Here is a 20,784-nt window from a genome sequence, read left to right as displayed (position 1 = left end):
TTTCTTAATTTAACTAAATTGCAAAACTTAAATGAACATTTATTTATTTATTTATTTATTATATATATATATATATATATATATATATATATATATATATAAAAAAAAGCCTGCCCATTTGAATTAAAACAGCCCAAATCATTACTAAATTAAACAAAGCTTTATATCTGCATCAAACCAATGAGTCAGTAATTTAAGTGAGTGGACACAACGTAGTTTACAGAATTTTGTAATAAATTAGCTTGTTTGGTAACAATATTGACAAAAAGATCCCAAATTTAATGTGCAAGCCCAACGCTATTGTTCTCTGCCTTACTTAAACAAAGTTTAAACAAAAGCCAAATCTGGCAACATTGAGGGGAATTATTAAAAGTGGCTGGGGCAAAATTAATTGATGGATTAAAAATTAGCAAATTTCGGCCTCTGCTGCATCGATTTTGATCATTCTTTTAATAGGTTTTGTTTCTCAAAATCCCCCAACTTAATGGAAATACAATATACATTTCTAGAGTACATATCTTATCTGAATGTAATCGTTGTAGGGTGATTGTCTGACAATGGATGTACATATTTACTCATCTTATCTCATAATTCACCACTAAATCAGCAGCTGCAGGCTTTTTGTCTGACTGAGGGACGCGCTGCTCTGGATGCTTTGTTTACGTCCAGCACACAGACGGTTAACGGAGACTGACAAGCCAAGGACAGTTGCGCATGCGCAGTGGGCGCCGACAGAGGAAAGAGCCGGGGAGTAGTCAAACAGTCCTCGACCAGAGAGACGGAGCGAGGAGAGCGAGAACAGACCGACCACACGGCTCCAGCTGGGGTTTCTCCCCCTCAAACCAACTATGCTCGTCTCGCCGCTGTCGCTTCATCTCTGGTGTCCGCTTCCCGGTCGCTGAATGGCGCTGGTTACCGTGCAGCGATCACCGACCCCCAGCACCAGCTCCAGCCCCTGCGTGTCGGTAAGAGTCGCCTTTATTCAGCCCTCTTCCGTGACCGCTGCCATTCACTACCAAACTCAGACGTCTCTGCCATCGGAGGGTTTTTTTTTTTTTTTTTTTTTTTTTTTAAGGCTCCATTTCCGCTGTCTTTCGTCGGCTGCTGACTGTCATAAAGTGCCTTGCCTTTGTACTTCTGCGCATGCGTGAACTATAGCCGCTCATCGTTTCCAGAGACATTATCAGTGTTGTTACTGCTAAGCTCACCTGCTCGGAGATGTTTTGTTACCGCAGTTTGACGAGGCAGTGCCTTTTAGCAAGGCAAAATGCACAGCTTCCCCTTGTGTTATTATATTTTATTGTACTGTACTGTTGACATGGTTCCTGTATGCACACTTCCGCCAGCTCAAAGGTCTCTGATCTTGCTACGAGAAAACCCAGACTTTCATCGACAGGATGGTGGGATTTGTTATGTTTTGCTGTACAATATAACAGCAAATAATACTGCTTTAGTTTAGATATCTAAAAAGAAATATGTCATGCACTTCCGCTCCTAATTAGCGCCTTGTGACCCGCATAAGTGCGGGTATTTACCCTTGAATTGTTGTTGTGTGTTGTCTGTCTCAGTCTGTCTCTTCCCCAGACTATCTATCAGTCTTTTTCTGCCAGTCTGCCTCGCTCTTCCTGTCTCTTTCTCTGTTGTCTGTCTGTCTGTCTGTCTGTCTGTGTGTGTGTGTGTGTGTGTGTGTGTGTGTGTGTGTGTGTGTGTGTGTGTGTGTGTGTGTGCAGGTGTTGTTGTCTTGTTTCTACAGAAGCAGGGAATCCCGTCAGACAATCAGGAAGTAACACTCTCTCAGTTTACCATTCAAGCCGTGTTCTCTGTCTGTTTCACACAACTTCACATACTTCCTGTGTTTGTTGTTGACTGCGTGTCTTTGGCCATCCTTGTTTTTGTCAGAGACATTATGTGATAAATGATATGAATTATTTCCCAAAGCTGGTTAATTGGGCAGTGTTACTGTTTGTAACCTCTATATGGGTATATTACCAATAAGATATAGACCAGAAGAGTGGCCGATATTGATACAATTCAGTATTAAGGTCTATGTATACCTATCATTTTAAATTGGGACATTGATATGGATGTATTTGTAATGAAATAAACGGACTGTGGTGTTTGTTTTTGAATTAAATACATGACAAATGAAGTTCAAAAATCATATAAAAAAATCTAATTTTGTCGTAAACCAGTCTTGCTAATTGATTTGCAAGTTGGCCCAGAGATAGCTTCCATGGAATAAGTGAAAACTTTATAGCAACATATTTAATTGCTGACAACTTTATCTTGCGTCACAGCAGGCATTAGCATATTATTGCCCGACCCTACAGTAAAATCAGAACTTTGTCGTCCGTTTCCTTGTGAGTTGGACCCAGTAGAAGATTACAGTTTCTGTGTGAAAATGAGTTACTTTCTACACCTCCACGATGTCCCAAATCACAAACTGTAGTCAAGTAATTCTTTTAGCCAAGAATTTCAGTCACAAAGAATCCTGTGACCTTGAAAGGGAACCCATCCTAGACACATTTTACGTTATTTGTTCTGTCATCCAAAGCGACTCAAAATATAAACAAGAATAGATGAAACAAGGATATTAAGGATTGTCAAGAAATAAGTATAAAGGATTAGAGAATCTTAAGTTACTCTGTTTTCACTATAGTTTCTCCTTTGACTCGTCATGTATGTTAGAGATGTGATGGTGAGCCAGGAAGTCTCTCATCACGACAGGAGCTGTAAAAGTAGAGGAAGAAGATATGCATATGTGTAATTTAGCAAGGTGAGCCAGTCTGGGGTGGTGAAGGATGTGAAGCATTTTCTTCTGGAAATATGCTTTCAAGTTGCAACCCGCACACACATACAGTGATAACGCATTGCACAGACATGTCTGGTTTCCTGTGTTTGCTGTTATGTGGTGTGTTTGTGTGTGTGTGTAAAGTCTCTCTGACATGCAAGCTAGTTGTTTTTCTTCCACCATCTTTACTTGAACCATATGTTAAACCTGTCCAGCCTCACTGGTGTGTGTCTGCCTTATAATAAGGTTGTTTGCAGTAAAAACACACAGTGTACAACACAGTTTGCCTTGAAGGGAGAAGCCTATACTAGTTTTAACCTTGTGACTCTCGATGCTGTAACTTGTGACTTCCAGTGCAGCACTGACGTGTCTCCTCTCCTTCAGATCCCTGCCCAGCCTGCGCATTCAGGCTACACATTTCCATAAGCTTTGTGGAAAAGCCTCTCACATTTTCATACATGTAAAATCTCAGTGTGTTTTACCATCTAAACAAAGTTTGTTGATCTAGGACACAACCGCTTAAACCCTTTCCAGTCTAGTAAACTTAAATAAAAACTCCACTAAAATGTATTTTACAGTAGACACAAGAGATACCCCTTACTTATTCTCAGTGTTGCCTCACATAATGATGTACAATCAAGATTCTGAATGAAGAAACCTTTTGGTCACATCGACTCCAGAGTCACATACTTTACATGAGGTGTTCAACGATCCACAAGATCTGTTTTAAGTATCTCTTGTGTGTTTGCGTAAGAGAGCCCACAATGGAAACCTGCTTTGAATAATGTGGCCGAGAGTGGTTCTGCAACAGAGTCACAAGATCCGGTTGTAAAATCTGGTAGACCCTTTCCTACTTTGCTTCAACAATGACTAGGCCAAAAATTAGCCATTCTATACCATGTCACATTCATACTGGAAGTTAAATACACCAGCAGCCCTGCAAGTTCATCCTTTTGTCTGGGCTCATCAACCTGTAATCCACTTCTTTATTTTATGAAGCTGGTAATGGTTTTATAATATTGTTAGGTTAGTAAAGCCTAAAGTGTAAACAAGATAAGAACCAGGCCCTGCAAGATAAGTGCCAGGTGTTAATCTGCCACTAATCCTTCTCATTTAGCAAAGCTTCATATTCCACAATGTGATTTGAATTTGTCTTTATTATTCTCTCTTCCTCATCTCCCTGTTTGTTTTTGTATGTGAATGTGTTATTCTCTGACCGGCCACACCTTAAAAACAGACTGAGGTCATTTTCCTGGAGAGTGCACAAATTGAGTTGAAGCTGAACTCTTCTTTCCCTCCTGTTCCTCTGCACTGTTTCTCTTTGCTCAGATAGTGTACTGAATACTGTGTTGGATGCTACTTGCACTTTTAATGTGTTTGTGTCTGTATGTGTGCTGGCTAGTAAACACAAACGACTTGATTTTTTTTTCCTTACAGTAGGATTGTATTAATTTCCCCATTTTGTCTCACTTGTTTTGTTCAAGTGGAAGCTTATTTAATGTTGCTAAAACATTTACTATATATATCTTTTTAAATAATGTCTCTTATTTGAAGGTCGGCTTTGCCACAATAGTGATAGCTTTACTGTTTCAGCACTTTTTCTAAATGTGAGTCCTTTACAGAGCATTATAAAATAAATTGAATTTGGTAAGACCAACATTATGCTTATACTAACAGTTATTATTCTCAATCTATATCAACATATTAATACTTTTTTAATAATAGCTGCACATAGTATCAGCTATTTCCTGCTATAGCTAAAAGAGTTCTGAGAGGAATTATTTCACATTGCTGATGAGAGCTTGTGTGTAATCTTTTTAAAAAAAACATTGTGATAAATAGTGGCTACACAATGAAGTGATCTTTATTTATTATAAAAATAAATTAAAAGGAAAAATTCTCAATAACATAGAAAAAGACTGTTGAAAGTTTATAATTATGTAATTATTATAATTAATGAATATACAAATAATAATGTGTTGATTTAATGTGTCTCTATCACCAAGCTCAGTTGTTTAAAGTCCAATATTGTACTAAACTTATGCATTATTAAGAGTCATTTTCTTGTTTTATCTCTTTAGGAGTCCGGTAGTGGGGAGGATGACCGTCGCTCTCAGCCGAGGAGGTAAGATTTGTCCCCTATTTGACCTCAGTGCAATTTTTTTTTCCCAGTTTCCACTCAAAAAGGATGTGCAGTGAGATTTTTTATATAAAACAGTGAAATTGTATTGCCAGGTCATGTGGTTAATAAGACAAGGAGCCTCTTCTGAGGTGACTGAACAGAGGGCCTGTTATGTTTCTGCCCCTGACCTTGATATGGTCCTATCTAACGAAAGGCAAAGAAAATAGACTTTACGTGAAGAAGCACTCGATGATGAATCACTAAATGTGTCTGACCCCGCAGAACTTCCTTCCCCTACTGATACAGTGAGCTGCTGTGCTTTTGTGGTCTTACAATCGGCTTCTGTCCTTTGTTGCCTCTGGCATTGAACTGGAGTTGGAATCTGGTTTATCCTGTTTCACTCGACCACATTTGCAACTTGTTTTTTTTTAGTCCACCAGCAATCAACAATTTCCTTTGTGCCTACTGTGTTTATTTGTTCTAGACTCACATGATATCCGCGAACTTAAGTTTCAGTAACACTCTTACTTACAGCTTTGTTTTATTTGGCCCTTTTAATAACAGATGAATTCTTGAAATCCTCTCATGTTTGAGATAATTAACTTCGGTTTGCTAGCTGTCCAATAGAGGGCAGTAGGCTCCATGAGAGTCAGGTCTGTGTATGTGGGTCAAGAGATCCAGGGGCAGATTGGTAGCCCCTCCCAAAGTCAGAGCGCCTCTGTGTCTGTCTGGTCATTGGAGCTCAGTGCCATCCAACTGAAAAGGGCTTTCTGTATTTGTGCAGCTGGGAGTGAAATCTATATTCACACAGTGAGGCTGTGTGTGAGTTTGCACAGAGATAAGTATGGGATCAGATGATATTTTCATTTACTGTATTTTGTAAACTAATATTGTTTAAATGTCTTGTTCAAAATTCTAAGACTATTCGACCATTGATGCTCCCCTTTCATACAGACATACACATTTGGCTAAATGTATTGATTTCAATCATAAACAGGGGTACTTTACGGTATATGCATCGCCATGACCTTGTTACTTCTATGGACATGATTAAATGTTTCAAAAGAGCACATACCAATATATGAGTGTCAAGTTCCTAGGAGCTGGGCCTTGTCTTTGCTTCAGAATAGCTGTGTATATTATAACAGGCTGCAGAGGCCAGGAGATATAGTATTCAGTTGAGGGAGTATTGTTAGACGCTACGATTGGTTCATCTACATTAATGTGCTGCAAGTCATTTGTATCGCTCTGGTTAGTGACTCTCTGCTTCTCTAGTGTGAAACTTGATTTCGGGATTACCTACTAGGTAACTGAATACTATGCTACTTTTGCTGTGGTTCCAACCAACAATGCACAGAAAGTAATGGATTTCAGTTTTGTTCCTCAAGATATTTAAGCTAATTTAATCAGTTTTACAGTTTGTCAAGAGCCATTACCATCACGTAATATGGGAGCATCACAAGAGAAGAGCATTGGTGTCGTGTCAAATATAATAATTACATATAACCAACATAGGAACACAGGATTTAAGTAGTTAAGTATTATACTTGTTTTAATGAAGTCCAAGCTGTATCTGTAGTGTATTCACATCCTGATAGTCTGAGGTGCTTGCAAAGAGACAAAAAAGGATTAAATATAAGTGAGCCTGCCCTCTGAAATACTGAATTAATGTTCCCATATGATGACGTCCTTGCTTGTCGTGCCTTGGAAGCCAGCAACTGCTGCAGAGCTCATCTTTGACACAGGCAGTAACATTCATTCAGACTGTAATACGACTTTAATAAGGCTTTAGTGATGCAGCGTGTTTGTCTGCACAAGCAAGGCTGCAGTGCTGCTGATTAAAGTCAGTGACATCAGTAGAATAGTGTCATCAGCTGAAGCAGCAACGTCATTGGTTGAACTACGTAGGGGAAATCAGGGAGAGAAAGAGGAAATGACTATGACGCAGTTTATGTCTTGTCTTTTATAATCCACTTGTGATGTGGTAATCACTAAGGTAACTGCTTGTCTGTTTGTTTACATGGAGACATAAGAGTAACAGAGGAGTGTTCGGTGTCTGTCTGCATGTACGTAACAACCACACAAGCCTTCACTGCTTCACTGTCATTGAACAGTGTGAATTTCAGCTGTCAAGTAAAAGAACTGTAAGTTGGACCTTGGGAGATGGGTCCAACACCTCAAACATAAGCATGTAGGTTGTTAAGAGTCCATGGATGGGATTGGAGAACAGGACTATGAACCAGGACTGTTCCTTGCTAGACTTTTATAACAGTTGTAACAGATATTTCCTTAATTGATAAATCCAACTAAAGAAAGAGGATCGGGAGATGGAAGGGATTAGTGGGGGTCCATGTCCAAAGAAAGTCAGTCAGAAGAGGAGACTTATGACATGAAAAGGAAAGCTAAACTCAGAGAGTTGAACAGGAAGCGTCGGTGTTGATTGTGTAACTGTCAGATTAAGCAGCATATATCAGTCATTGATGAGTATCTCCTGAGATTAAGTCTGATCGGGTATCTTTCATCGTGTTTATGCCTCCACTGAACTCTTGACCTTCTGCTGCATATTCCTTGTCTCCTTTAATGCTTGACTGTGTTGCTACAACATTTAGAATACATACTTTGATATGTTAAACCACTGAGAGGAGGTCAACGTCTGTAACATCATGGAGCAAATCAACCTACCTCATCTCGCTACTGAATCACAGCACCTGGCTGATTGATCAAGCAGGGTCAAGGGCCGCAGATTATTGTACAAAAGACACACACAGCTCAGACGCACTTATGCAGTATCACACAGGCCACCTATGGACCTAACAGAAAAATACCACCGCAGTTGTTGTTTATCCAGTTCTATGAGTGGTCAGTCAGGTGGTAGCAACACATTTTCCCCCAATTTGTAATCTATCTCATGAATTTAAGGGATCAACAAGCAGCGTTACCAAGTCTAAGGTCAAGTTTCTCCTCAGTTCACAGGACCCCTGATGACTCTTTTTTGATTTCTCAATCCTTTTTCCGTTGATGTTGTTGTTGTTGTTGCTGGAAGCAACAGCACATTTAGGTGTCAGGTGTCTCCTACTCTGGTGAGAATGTTCCGTAAAGGCTACAGACCTACAGAGTTGTGTAACCTAGTAGGTTACACAACTTCTAGGCAGGAAACCTAAGTGTTATCAGTGTGTAGCCCACACTCTCCAGAGGATGCCCCTCTGTTTATGGGGAGTCATTAATGCTTTATCATGAGAAGTGTTGTCATGGAAGCTAAATTACTTGGTTACTTTTGCTTGTTGTTCAAAGCACTTTTTTGTGCTTTGACAGACTTCTCTGTTTTTAAAGGTGCTATATAAATAAAGTTGTTATTATTATTATTATTATTATTATTATTATTATTATTATTATTATTATTATAAGTTATTAATACAGAGGCTGCCGTAGCCAAGAGAAGATAGTAAATTGTCAGTAATTGACAAAAATGACACTAGTCTGTACCAAGAAGACCCTCTGAACTAGTTAAGAGTGTAGGGAAGGGAAGGCCTGCTAAATATGAGGAAAATCTGCTACGTGCAATGATATTGTTCAATATTCCAATAACGATATGAATTGCGAGAAATAAACAAATATTGAAGAGTGCTTATCAGCTTTACATTTCCTTTGATGATCACGAAATCCCCTGTTCAATCCTGGTCAGAGTCAATTCAATGCTAATTATCTCAATTCAACTCAATGTGGCTTTATTGGCATGGAAGTTTCAGAAAAAACAATGTTGCCAAAGCGTCAAAATAAAAAAACTACACAATAATATTAATATGAATCTCTCTTGACTTGTCATTTGAAAAAAACATCTGATCTACTCATGCAGTGAGCATGTCCTGCTGCATGGTATGTGGTAATATGTTCTACATTAGGAACAGCTGGGACTGAAGGTGCAAAGAAACCTTCATGAATTGCAGTAAAACCTTGATCCTATTATCTATTGTATCTTAATACATTTAGTCACATTAATAAATTCAATGATTGCCAGTAAAATAATTCATTTCTATTCGTTTTCAAAAGAATCAATTTACTTTTTTATATCTTGCTCAAGAGTTGTTTATGTTAGGAGTCATGTTTTCTTTGTCATTGTTACCCCAGTGTTCACTGTGGCACTAATAATCCCTGATACAGGCATCGGCAGACTGCTGTTTTTCACCGATTGGATCTCGTGAGTCTCCTCCCCTCTCGCGACAGTGTTTTTTTTTACCGCAGCCTGCTGCAGACCACTGACACAGCATCACACTGAGCAGATGAAGAGACACCTGCGCTGCTACCACATGTGCTAGACGTGTCAATGTTGTTGTTTTTTTTTTTTTTTTTTTTACCGTTTGACGGATTTTCCCCCTAAATCCTGAATGTCCACTTAAAGCAAAATATCAAAGTGAGACTTCACCAGAGCTTCTGCGTTTTCACAATTAAGTGCGGAGTGGCGTCCTCCTCCACACCACAGCAGCGACTATCCATCACTACAGTCCGCTTCTGTGCGACCCTGCCCCCGCCCCCCCGCCACCAGAGCACCGATGCCTCCGGGTGTTGTGACCGCGCCACGGAGCTCATCGGGCTGCTGCTGCTTCTGCGCGAGCTGCGGGGTGAAGATGAGACCTTATTTCACCGAGAACTCCGTGATCTCTCGGGGGGAAATTTATCAGCTGTAAGTTAACACTGTGCCCACAGCCGCAGCCTCTCTGTGGACTAATAATTGGCTATGAGTTGCAGTTTTGAGGCTATTGCTTTCTCATTAGTCAGATGCTTAATGAAGCCAGCTGGAGTCTGATTTAGTGAATGGTTTGACATTATCTTCTGACTTGAGACTTACTTATACTGCCCCCTTTTATATTCCATCTTGGAACACACTCTATGGGCACAGGTCATATTCTCATTTACCCAGCTTTCCAATATTTGAAAACAGTGATCTAGCATGACAAAGACGTGGTTTTTCCCATGATGACTTAAACGGAAGGATGTGACGGCACATAAACAGCACAATCAGGGCTGCAGGAAGAGGTTTTACTTCCCTTTGCTCCATGTGAATGTCTGCCACATGCCATACTCGCATCTGCTCAGATGTATGCTCTTCCACCTACATTTTTTTTTTTCTGATGAGACTAAAATGCATCTTGAGGGGGCACAGCAGGAAAGGCTCACTGTGTACCTGCTACAGATTGTTAATGCATCAGAGGATGTGATTGATCTGCCAGCCAAGTGTCTTTACAGAACAAACAGGAATAAACCTAGATCAACCAAGTCAAGCAATAGTTTTGTGGTTAAAAAAAACATTTGTCTAGTACTGCTGTGTGTTGATTTATACTTTGCGAAAGAGTGCAAACTCAACCGTCAGCCTCTGTCCTGAAAGGACCTAGGATGGAACACAACTCAGTGTTTGTTGCTGTTTATCCCTCTGTTGTCCTGAGGAGGGTGTAGAGGCTTTTTGCGCTTGAATGAAAAGTATCACTGGGAGACAATTATTATATGATAATCATTAATGAAATTCATGCCATGTGCCACAGATCCATTTTTTCTTTTTCTTTTTTACTTAAATGTGAGTAATATGTGGGCTGTGACTGTGTTCAGAAAAAATTGTATCAAATATGAACATGTCACAAATCTTTAACTAAATTTACTTACTCTGAAATCAAAGTGGATACTTTCAAAGCTGATGTTTAGAAGTCATGGATTGCCTAACTATAACTTTTGTAATTACTGCTGTCCCTTTCCCCTTTGTCTAAACAGCAGAAGGTGACAGAATAGGACTTCCTGTTTCTTATAGTCCTTCCTTAGTCTATGCCTATATTTACCGCTAGCCCTTAGTATGGAGCGACAAGTATGGACAGGATAACTGCTGTTAGTGGTGCATTCAATCCATTGTTTCATAACACAATGGTGTCATTTTAATGCCAAGTATAGAAAACTCTTTGTCAAACATCGGATGTATTGTTGCATGCTATGATTTTGGCTGTGATTTAAAAAAAAAAAAAAAAAAAAAAAAAAAAAAAAAAAAGCCAGAGCAACATTAATATCATTGGACTGCATTGTTATTTTTAGCCCCTAAGTTTAACTTAGCTGGGAATGCCAATTTCATGCCAGGTAGTTGTTTAGTTTTGTGCCATAAAGTACTTAAGTCTTAGCCCCAGCCAGTTAAGTTGTAATTGCCTATAAAGCACAAAGATAACAACTGCAGGTATGTCTGCTCGTTCATCTGAAAAAAGTAATTGGATAGTTGGATGGGTGACCGGTCTGTCTGTTTTCTTCCACTGTGACTCAGTGTCTTTGTGTGTTGTGCCTTCTGTCATTTTATGAACATGTCCATTTCAGTTAAGCCGTACGTTATTGGAACCAGCTGCAGTTTGAAGTGTCACAGTGAAGTGTTTTGAAAGGCTCACAAAGGCACTTTATCTCTCCCATTATTGTCTCGTGTATATATTGTTTGTAGGGGTTGTCATGTGTGTTCTCTAAGAAAACAAAAGATGAATTCACTAATATTGAAACTCATTCAACCTTTAGACAAAAAAATCCCTTACTCAATATTCAGCGGATGTTTTCATGATGAAGAACATAAACTTCTGCTTCATTAATTTGGGGAATACAGAGACATCATCCCCAACAACACCAGCAACCCTGTTTGCTTTACATGTCTCCACTGTAGCATTATAGGACAATACATACAATTAGTTGAATCTATCAATTGTCAGTAAATGGTGACAAATTCCCATCTGTGTGTTTTATATTGGAGGATTGTCTGAGCAATGGCCCCAAACCGAAAGACTTTGAGTTTACTATGATGTAAGATGGAGAAAGGCAGAAAATCCTCACATTTGAGAAGATGTTGCAGGGGAATATTTGCCTTTTTTTACATGGAAAAACTATTTAAAAGATTTGTCGTTTATATTTGCTGATTATATTTGTTTTGATGATCTAATTTATTTATCCACTAATTGTTTCAGCTCTACAAACTAAACATTTGCACACAAACTCCTCTCTTCTTAAGTTGGAGCCAATAGTGTTTGATTGTTGGGTAAACTTAACTGTGAAAAAAAATAAAAAAAATAAGGCTCTCTCCATGAGGAATCTTATTACTATTTATCATTTATCACTGATTTTGTTTTTTTCTCTCCATCCGTCCAGCCTCAGTGAAAGTTTCCTGACAGTTAAAGGGGCTGCTCTCTTCTTACCTCGAGGAAATGGCTCCTCTCCTTCGTCTGCCTCTCGCTTCTCACAGCTGCGAAGCAAACATGCAGGTAAGGCAGAAATGTCTTCCTCAAGAACAATCAATGTTCAACTATTGATAGTGCTGCTGGTTAAAACGAAAAGCTATAATTTATGCATAGCTGCAGATTTTGACTCTGATCAAAGATGTGTTTTATCACTCGTATCTTACCAGGAGACATCCAGCAGCATCTACAAACCATGTTCACTCTCCTCAGACCAGAGGACAACATCAAACTGGTGGGTAAACACTACAGCGCAGACACACAATGCAGTCTTAAGGTTGCCAACCAGCTGCCAAGACATCAACTGTGTTTTTCCTGCTCCAGGCGGTTCGTTTGGAGAGTGTTCACACTCAGATCACCCGCTACATGGTGGTGGTCTCAACCAATGGCCGCCAAGACACGGAGGAGAGCGTGGTGCTCGGAATGGATTTCAGTCCTGTAGATAGGTGAGACAGAAACATACACACATGTATATGTACCTGCTTGTATTATTTAGTGCATAAAATTTTAACATTGAGTTTTTTTTCTCCTCCCAGCTCATGTTCTGTAGGGATGGTTTTGCCCTTATGGAGCGACACATTGATACATCTTGACGGAGATGGGTAAGAAAATATCCAGCATGTTTCAATCACAGAGCAATCGCACACTAAACACCAGGATGCTGAGATGTCTGACTGTGTCTTTTTTTTATTTTTTATAACTGTGTTCCCTCTCTTCTTGCTCCCAGGGGTTTCAGTGTGTCAACTGATAACAAAGTGCATGTATTCAAGCCGGTTTCTGTGCAGGCCATGTGGTGAGTTGTTTACAAGCGTGCATCTTAGTATCTAAAGCGTGTCCCTGGGATTTACTTGATCTGTCGAACTCTCCCCTTCATCTCCTGTCACTCAATCTAATTTTTCACTCACAATTACTTACTCGCAGGTCGGCCCTCCAGTCACTCCATAAAGCATGCGAGGTGGCTCGTTGTCACAACTACTTTCCAGGCAGCTTGTTCCTCACCTGGGTTAGCTACTATCAAAGCAGAGTCTGCTCCGACCAGGCACGCATCAACGAGTGGAACGCCATGCAGGACGTGCAGTCGCACCGTGCCGATTCGCCCGTGCTCTTCTCTAATGCGTAAGTATCAAGATCATGTGAAATGTGTTTTTCACTTTTTTATTTTCTCCCTTGAATTTAAATATTTTTCTAGACAATATGACAATAATTATTTCTTGTTTCTGCAGACCTACAGAGAGGGAGCTGACAGAGCGTCGGATCAAAACCAGTTTGAGGGAGGTTATGATGCAAAAAGACCTTGAGAATGTCACCTGCAAAGAAGTGAGTCAGTGCTTCAGATGTTGGATTTGAAAATGCTACAAACGAATGCACCCATCCCTGAAAATTTAGTCCCTCTCAAAAAATGATTTTTTTTGAAAAAGGGAAATGTTTCACCAGTATTTAACTTTTGTTTTCAGATTTTAACGTTTTTTTGTCTGAATGTTTTTCGTAGATCCGAACAGCGCTGGAAATGCACATGACATGCAACCTGCGAGAGTTCAAAGAGTTCATTGACAATGAGATGATTATCATTCTGGGCCAGATGGACAGTCCTACTGAGATCTTTGATCACGTCTTCTTGGTAGGTTATATCAAAACACTTCTAGAGTAACAATGCTGCTTTTGGCAACAGTGTTAATTACATTGAAGTCCACAGGATGAAAAACTCCAAGAACAGCTAGATTACAAAGCAATTGATAAGAAGACTTAAAAGTCAAAAGTATGAACATTGGTTTTATGTCAGGATTAGTCCATGTGTGGGGAACCTGGCAAAATACGAGATTCTTTTGTGTAGTTCAAATTTTGAGGAACTTGAGGTTTGTGTTTGGTTTGGAGTGCACATTGGATGTCTGGCAAGCTTTGCAACAGAATTCAAGCTAAATCAGTGGAAGGCTCTGAACTAGTCTGAATATTGCTTTTGTTTCCTAAAGGGATCTGAGTGGAATGCATCCAATTTGGAGGAGCTGCAGAAGAGCGGGTAAGGGGGGGGCAAAAACAACAACACAAGCTGTACTGAAGTCAATAAAGACAACGTATTATATAATAAGACCTTAGCAATCATTTTGTTAGAATTAAATTAAATGTTTTGTGTCGATATTCAGACTGTATATACACTCATCTGTCTCACCTTCTTCTGATCTGTCCTCTCATTCATGTCTCATTCTCACTCAGGGTTCAGTACATCCTGAATGTAACAAGGGAGATTGATAACTTCTTCCCCGGTGTGTTTGAGTACCACAACATCCGTGTTTACGATGAGGAGGCCACGGACCTGCTTGCTTATTGGAATGAAACCTACAAGTTTATAACTAGAGCCAGGTGAGTTTCTGAAGTTTGCATGTTCTCTTTTTCTTCTCTCATCTTGTCAGAGCAGTGTCTTTTTCACGTCAGTCGCTCTTTCAGGAGTTTGCTCCTTTCAAAAAACTGCCTTACAAAACTGTTGACAATGATAGACTGATATGTCTGCTTGATTCTTCAAATCTACTCCAGGAAAGCCGGAGCAAAGTGCCTGGTGCACTGTAAAATGGGCATTAGTCGCTCTGCAGCCACAGTGATTGCATACGCCATGAAGGAGCACGGCTGGGATCTGAAAAAAGCCTTTGATTACGTCAAGGAGCGTCGAGCTGTGACCAAACCTAACCCGTCTTTCATGAGACAGCTGGAGGAGTATCAGGGCATACTGCTGGCAAGGTACCCACATAAACACCCACAAGTATATATTAAATGTGAATTTGAGTGTGTAGCAAATGCATGTACTGCATGATTTCCTAAGGCTACTGAAATATAACCATCCACCAGGATGAGACTGGGGTCGGAAGATCAAGCTGTTAACACAACATTGACAAATTGTCACAAGTGACATAACAAATGTAAATGGATGTAATATCCGTTAACATTCGAGCTCTGGTCTGTTCTCCATTGATTGAAGAAAAATATATATCTTTACGGAAGCTATTGAATGAACCACTGTGCTCATCAGCTAGTCGTTAACTTTGTCTGTCTGCCTTTCCATACCGGCAGGTAGCGTTCACTTGTTTTTTTTCACTGAAATTAGCTGTAAACACGGTTGATCAAAGCTTAGTTTGCAGGCTCAAAAACCAAAGCAATTAGTGACCTCTTTCACATTGAACATAGTCATTTTACCCATTGTTAATAAAAAATATTGATTAGTGCACCCTTTTTAAAGTGCATTTCATATCAACATAATATTTATTTGTGACATATTTAGCACTATTATTCAACCTTATTAAATGACATAAACAGTATTTATTTGCACGTTTATATGTTTGCATCAAGAGGATAGTATTGATGTGAAAACATTTTTGTTGTGCCATGTTTCTTCCCACCCTCCTACAGCAAGCAGAGGCACAACAAACTGTGGCGTTCTCACTCTGATAGCGACCTGTCTGACCACCATGAGCCACTGTCTAAATCTTACGCCCAACCGCACAGCCTGGGTCGCTCCGACCCCCATAACCAGGCCAGCAGCGCGCCTGGTCCCTCTGTGAAAGAACTGCTGGATTCACTGGGAACTTCAGCCATCACTGGCAAAGCAACGCACTCCACCAGCCAGCCTGATACTGGCATCCATTCCAATCAGTACAGCTCGTCATCCTTTCAGGGGGTGGCGGCCCTGTCAGGCGATACTGAAGCTCGAAGCCTTGAAGCCCCTTCTCATTCTGCTGAAGTCCAAATCAGCCAGTTGGACTCCCCTTGTCCCGAGTCCACAGCTGGCTCTGTGTCTCTGTTATCTCCTCCACTCTCCAACGGCTTATGTGACTCTGAGGAGCAGCCTTCATCGCCTCCTCTCTCCCAGCCGAGGGCCGCCACTGTGCTGCCTGAACCTCAAAACACAGCCGCGGTGACCCCATCCTTTCAGCTCCCCCTCTCCCCTGCTCCATCCCCAACTCCAGACTGCGTGGATGAGGTTATCAAACCCCTGGTGGTGTCCTGCTCTCTGCCTGTGATGAAACCAATGCTAGTGCTGTTGCCTGAGCCAATGACAACACAAAGCACACAACAGGCTGGACCCCAGTGTTTGTCTGCACCGGTGCCTGTCAAAAACACAGACTTTGACCAACACATGTGTGGCTTGTCTTTGGACGGTTTAACAGCACATTCTCCTTCCACTAGTGATTTTATCAGCCACCCCAGTGCCATTCCACATGACAACGTGTTGTTGTTCGGCCACAGCCCTGATCACATAAACTTTTTCAGTGCCAGAGAAAAGTTCAAGGGAATGAGTCAAGATGGTAAAACTCACTGTGCTGCAGTGCAGCAGTCACCCCAGCTGAAGACTTGTGGCAAGGAACAACAGCCGCTGCCTCAGGAGGTCCCCATTAGTGAGGGGAAGGTGGAGGAGAAAAGACAAGTAAGGCTACTACACATTGCAAAACTTTACATAACTACTGCACAGTTATTTTCATTGCAAACACCAACATTATTTTCTAAACTTTGGGTCAGATAGATATTTATCAGAGTATCTCTCATGCTCTTTTTATGTTATGTCTCATTTTGGATTATTAAATGCGTGGATGTTTTGGTTCTTTTTTCATGGCTACACTTGTTTAAGATGCACATTGTAATAAAGATTATTCAAATAATTCTCAGATAAAATTAGATTTTTTTTTGCCACATTTGGTAGTGAATTGAGCAAGTCAATTTGGTCTCAAATTAGTATGTTGTTTGCTTGCTTGTGTTTTCTTTAGTTCAAGGCGCCATCTAGTGGTGTAACATCAGAATCCATTTTACTTGAATGTTTTTTTTTAAATAACTCTATGGGTACAAGTTTTGTTTGGCCTTGAAACCCAATTATGTTTTATATTATCTCTCTTGTCTTTGTAGGAAATGATCATCCCTGTGCAGGTCACAGGACTGAAGGCTGCAGTGCACACAGAGCCACAGGGCCCCCAGGACCAGGAAGTGAGGAAGTCGATGCAGGAAATAGATGATGGAGATGTTTTATCACAGAAGGAAGCTGAGAATGTTAAAGAGGAAGTGAGAAACAAAGAAGAAGAAGAGGAGGCGGCTCCTGGTCGTCTGTGCAGCGATTGGACGAGGGGGTCTGTGCGGCGTGTCACGCGACAGCTGGAGCAAAGAATGAAACAAGAGCATGAGACTCCGTCACCTTCCTCATCTCCTCCGTCCCTCTCCCGCAGCATGTCCTGCCCTCAGCGGCGTCCACACAGCGTCCATGCTGTGACAATGTCGAATCCACACAACACATCGGTTGGACTGCAAGTGTCAGAAGTTAGCACCGTGCAGGACGAGCATGCGGACGACGGTGATAAGTTTGGACCAGTTAAAAGAGAGGGTGGAGATGTAGCTGATGTGGGTGCACTAGGAAATAATGACAAAAGCACAAAAGGACACAAATTCCAACCTGCTGATATTAGATTGCTCTCTACCTCTTCTCCTTTCCAACGCTCTGCCCATTCTCCTTTTGCCTCTGTGAACTTCCTGTGTTTGGAGGGCGTGACAGATTTGGAGTCAGGCACCGACTGGGACTGCCCCACAGAGGGACCTCACAGTGACATTATCATGAGGGAGACGTGGGAGACTTTGTGCGAGCTGGGTGCCTTCCTGCAGCAGGTGAGCATGGACAGCGCCTGCAAGTCAAGATGTGTGGGCCAGGTTTTTGGCCTCGGTCTTGGAACCACTCAGAATCGAGGTAGCGGTATCCAGAAGAGGGTCAGAGAGGTGGAAGCGAGGATTCGCCAGGCTGGACTGACCCCGCCATCCCTGATGAAGCGCTCGGCCTCCCTGGCCAAGCTGGGCTGTCTGGAGCTGCTCGCCAATGACCTGAGTGAGTGGGAGCTCAGCCGCTCTTCTGTAGCTCCATCGTCAGCAGAACCTCTGATCCACACAGCTAGCGATGAGTCCAAGAAGCAACGGGTCCACAACTCTCCTTCCTCAGCCGGCCAGCAGCCAGAAGTCCTCGGGACTGGGGTGAGGAGGCTTTCTGAAGCTGGAGAAACCTCACCAGGAGCCTCTCCACCGTCCAGTCCGCAAACAGGAGAATTCCCTAACTCTGACCAAGACTCTCTGCATGTGTCTGGGCTGACACTTATGGCAACAAGGCAGCAATATGGAAGGACTCACCCCCTGCGGCGGCTTAGGAAAAAAACTGCTAGTACCCTTTACCACACCATGTAACCCTCACCGTGTGTGTGTGTGTGTTGTGTGTGTGTGTGTGTGTATGTGTGTGTGTGAGAGAGAAAGAGGGATAGTGCACACCTGTGAGAATTGTAAATCAAGTGCATAATGTTGGATTCATTCAGCAAAACAAACCAATGCCTCTTGCCTTAAAGAATATGTTAAGATGTTTCTGTACATGTTTTCCTCACTGTGAAATCCAAGATATGAGATACTTTTCTCAGTGCAGGAACAGTGACATGGCTATGAAGGTTTTCAATTGAAACTAAACCTATGAATCAAACTGGAAGAAGCGCTGTGTAGTTGGAACCCTTCCAGAAGAAGTCCTACAGAAAGCAGCAAAAACAATCTTCAAAGGTTAATAATAACTTTGTTTCTAATGTTAAAATGCCTGAGCCTGCACATATTCATTCTCTACATCATCGCTGTTTTTTCCATAGTGAACTTGATATTTACTTGATCGCTGTTTGTTTATTGAAAAGTTCGACATGATGTTAGGTGGAATGTAGCATCTGTTTTCCTCTTCTTTTGCGTCCATGTCTCTTCTTCAATATTTGCCAGTTGTGCTGGGTAGCTGCCAAGAAAATCAAACGGCAGGTACAATCTCACAGGTAAATGTATCAACTCAACATTCAGACTTCTCAAACCTGCAGACATTATACTGACAAATAATTCCAATCAAAGTTACTTTTGTTGCCTGGAGACTGACTTAAACATGGGTTATTCTAACAGCAGATCATCTTCATTCAGGTTTTTTTTTTAAAAACACAATGCAAAGAGAAGAGGCCTGATGTGGGTTGTTAATGTTTGTTTTGACTTCTCGATACCTCAGTAAGTGTGAACCAAATCTGACCTGCATAAACGTCTGGATTCCTGGAATGTTTCAGTCGGAAACTTCACTTGATGACTTAAGTAAACAGTTTGTCTCTCTCATGTCCTCTCACAGTTCATATGCCACTCAAACTAGACATTTTATGTATGTATTGCTGTGTGGGAGAAAGGTTAGGGGATTGGGAGTTCAAGGCACAGTGTATATTTGTGAGGTTTCTGCTATGTTCTCTTCGGGATGTAAAGGTCTATATTGTGATTGTTAACATTTTAGGAACCGTACATGTTTTTATATCTGGATTTTGTCAGTGTGTGACTGTGTAGCACAACATTACTATGTGGGTGTGAACTTTTCTTTTTAAAAATTTTAATAATCGTTATCTATTTTGTACAAATTTTAGGAGTGTGCCTGTCACTGGCAAGTGAAGCTTCTCTGCAGTCTATCAGAAATGTCTGTACAGGGAGGCCTGTCATACATGCACTTTACTCCCTTTTACTTTTAATGTGGCTTTTTTAATGTATGGTTGCTACTTTTGGGGAGCATGCTTGGGTAGTAGCAGCTGTTGGGTATGCGTGTGTATTGTCAGAAACCTGATTTTATTTGTGTTTTATTTTAAACTATCAGTGTAAATATTCTTTTATATAATGTGCTTCAACTGTGACCATTAAACAATGGAAATTATTGAGTCTGTTTTGCTGTGAGACTGTGTACAGTGATGCTAAGGTCATGGCAAGATATGTTTTTAACAATCTTGCTAAGTTTTTGGCATTTAGCCATTATTTTGACCATCGTTATGTCGAAAAATAGCAAAAAATGTCCATAGTTTCCTGTTAACACCACAAGGTCACATCTTCAACTTGCTTCTTTTGTTCGACTTACCAATCAAAACCCAAAGATATTTAGTTAACTATGATATTAAATTAAAAAAGCAGAAAATCCTTACTATATATGGATGGAACCAATGCTATCCTGCATACCAATGACCGAGAATGTGTTAACATTTCCTGTTTTCTTCTTTGGTTAATTTATTTTTCCAACACGTCGGGATGGGTTTTTATTTTATGAGGTGAGTATTCTCTCTGTTACTTTAAACAAATGTAAGTTTTCCCTTTGGTGAGGTTAAAGGTGTCACTGTTACTCTTGATCATCCTCAGAACACATTGTCAGTCTTTGATAGAAAGTAGTTTAATGGAAAACTATTTACTTTAATACACTGTTGTGGAAAATAGCACGTGAAGCCTGTAGGTACGTTTTTAATATATTCAAATGTTTAACCTGATATCTAGTCATAGTGAAGAAAGTTATTCAGTCTGTCACATTTAATATCAACCAAAAGTATGCTTTTTAGCTATAATAAGTAGCTGCAATAGTGTGAGTAAAATGGAAAAGAAACGGTTCAAGGTTATTTCAGTTTGGAAACTCAGAGCTGATGTATACTGCAGGGTTTGATAATTGACATGTCTACTGTACATGTACAATATTTTGCAAACAGTGCAGAATAACTGCTGTTTTCCTTTTCACTTTAATCTAAACATTGTCATAACACACCAGTGGAAATGCCTTAAACCATAAATAGAGAAATATATATATTTCAGTAGTTCAGTCAGCTCAGTGA

General features: G+C 40.6%; 1 protein-coding gene across 2 annotated transcripts; it reads left to right on the top strand.

Annotated features, from left to right (window-relative positions):
- Window positions 1-638: 638 nt before the first annotated feature.
- Window positions 639-19,850, top strand: ssh2b (slingshot protein phosphatase 2b). 2 transcript variants are annotated; one of them, XM_054625238.1, is made up of 15 exons: window positions 639-965; window positions 4,873-4,916; window positions 12,063-12,175; window positions 12,319-12,383; window positions 12,473-12,594; window positions 12,685-12,750; window positions 12,876-12,941; window positions 13,070-13,264; window positions 13,372-13,465; window positions 13,638-13,766; window positions 14,116-14,162; window positions 14,357-14,503; window positions 14,675-14,875; window positions 15,542-16,556; window positions 17,030-19,850. In XM_054625238.1, the coding sequence occupies exons 1-15, from the start codon at window positions 903-905 to the stop codon at window positions 18,338-18,340; spliced, it is 3,678 nt and encodes a 1,225-aa protein (XP_054481213.1). In that variant the 5' UTR covers window positions 639-902; the 3' UTR covers window positions 18,341-19,850. The 2 variants fall into 2 exon arrangements, with proteins under 2 accessions (XP_054481213.1, XP_054481212.1); XM_054625237.1 differs by lacking the exons at window positions 639-965; window positions 4,873-4,916 and adding an exon at window positions 9,447-9,591.
- The last annotated feature ends 934 nt before the right edge of the window (window positions 19,851-20,784 follow it).

Source organism: Anoplopoma fimbria, chromosome 24, assembly GCF_027596085.1.
Source record: "Anoplopoma fimbria isolate UVic2021 breed Golden Eagle Sablefish chromosome 24, Afim_UVic_2022, whole genome shotgun sequence".
In the NCBI taxonomy this organism is placed as follows: Eukaryota; Metazoa; Chordata; class Actinopteri; order Perciformes; family Anoplopomatidae; genus Anoplopoma; species Anoplopoma fimbria.
This window is presented reverse-complemented; position numbering and strand designations above follow the sequence as displayed.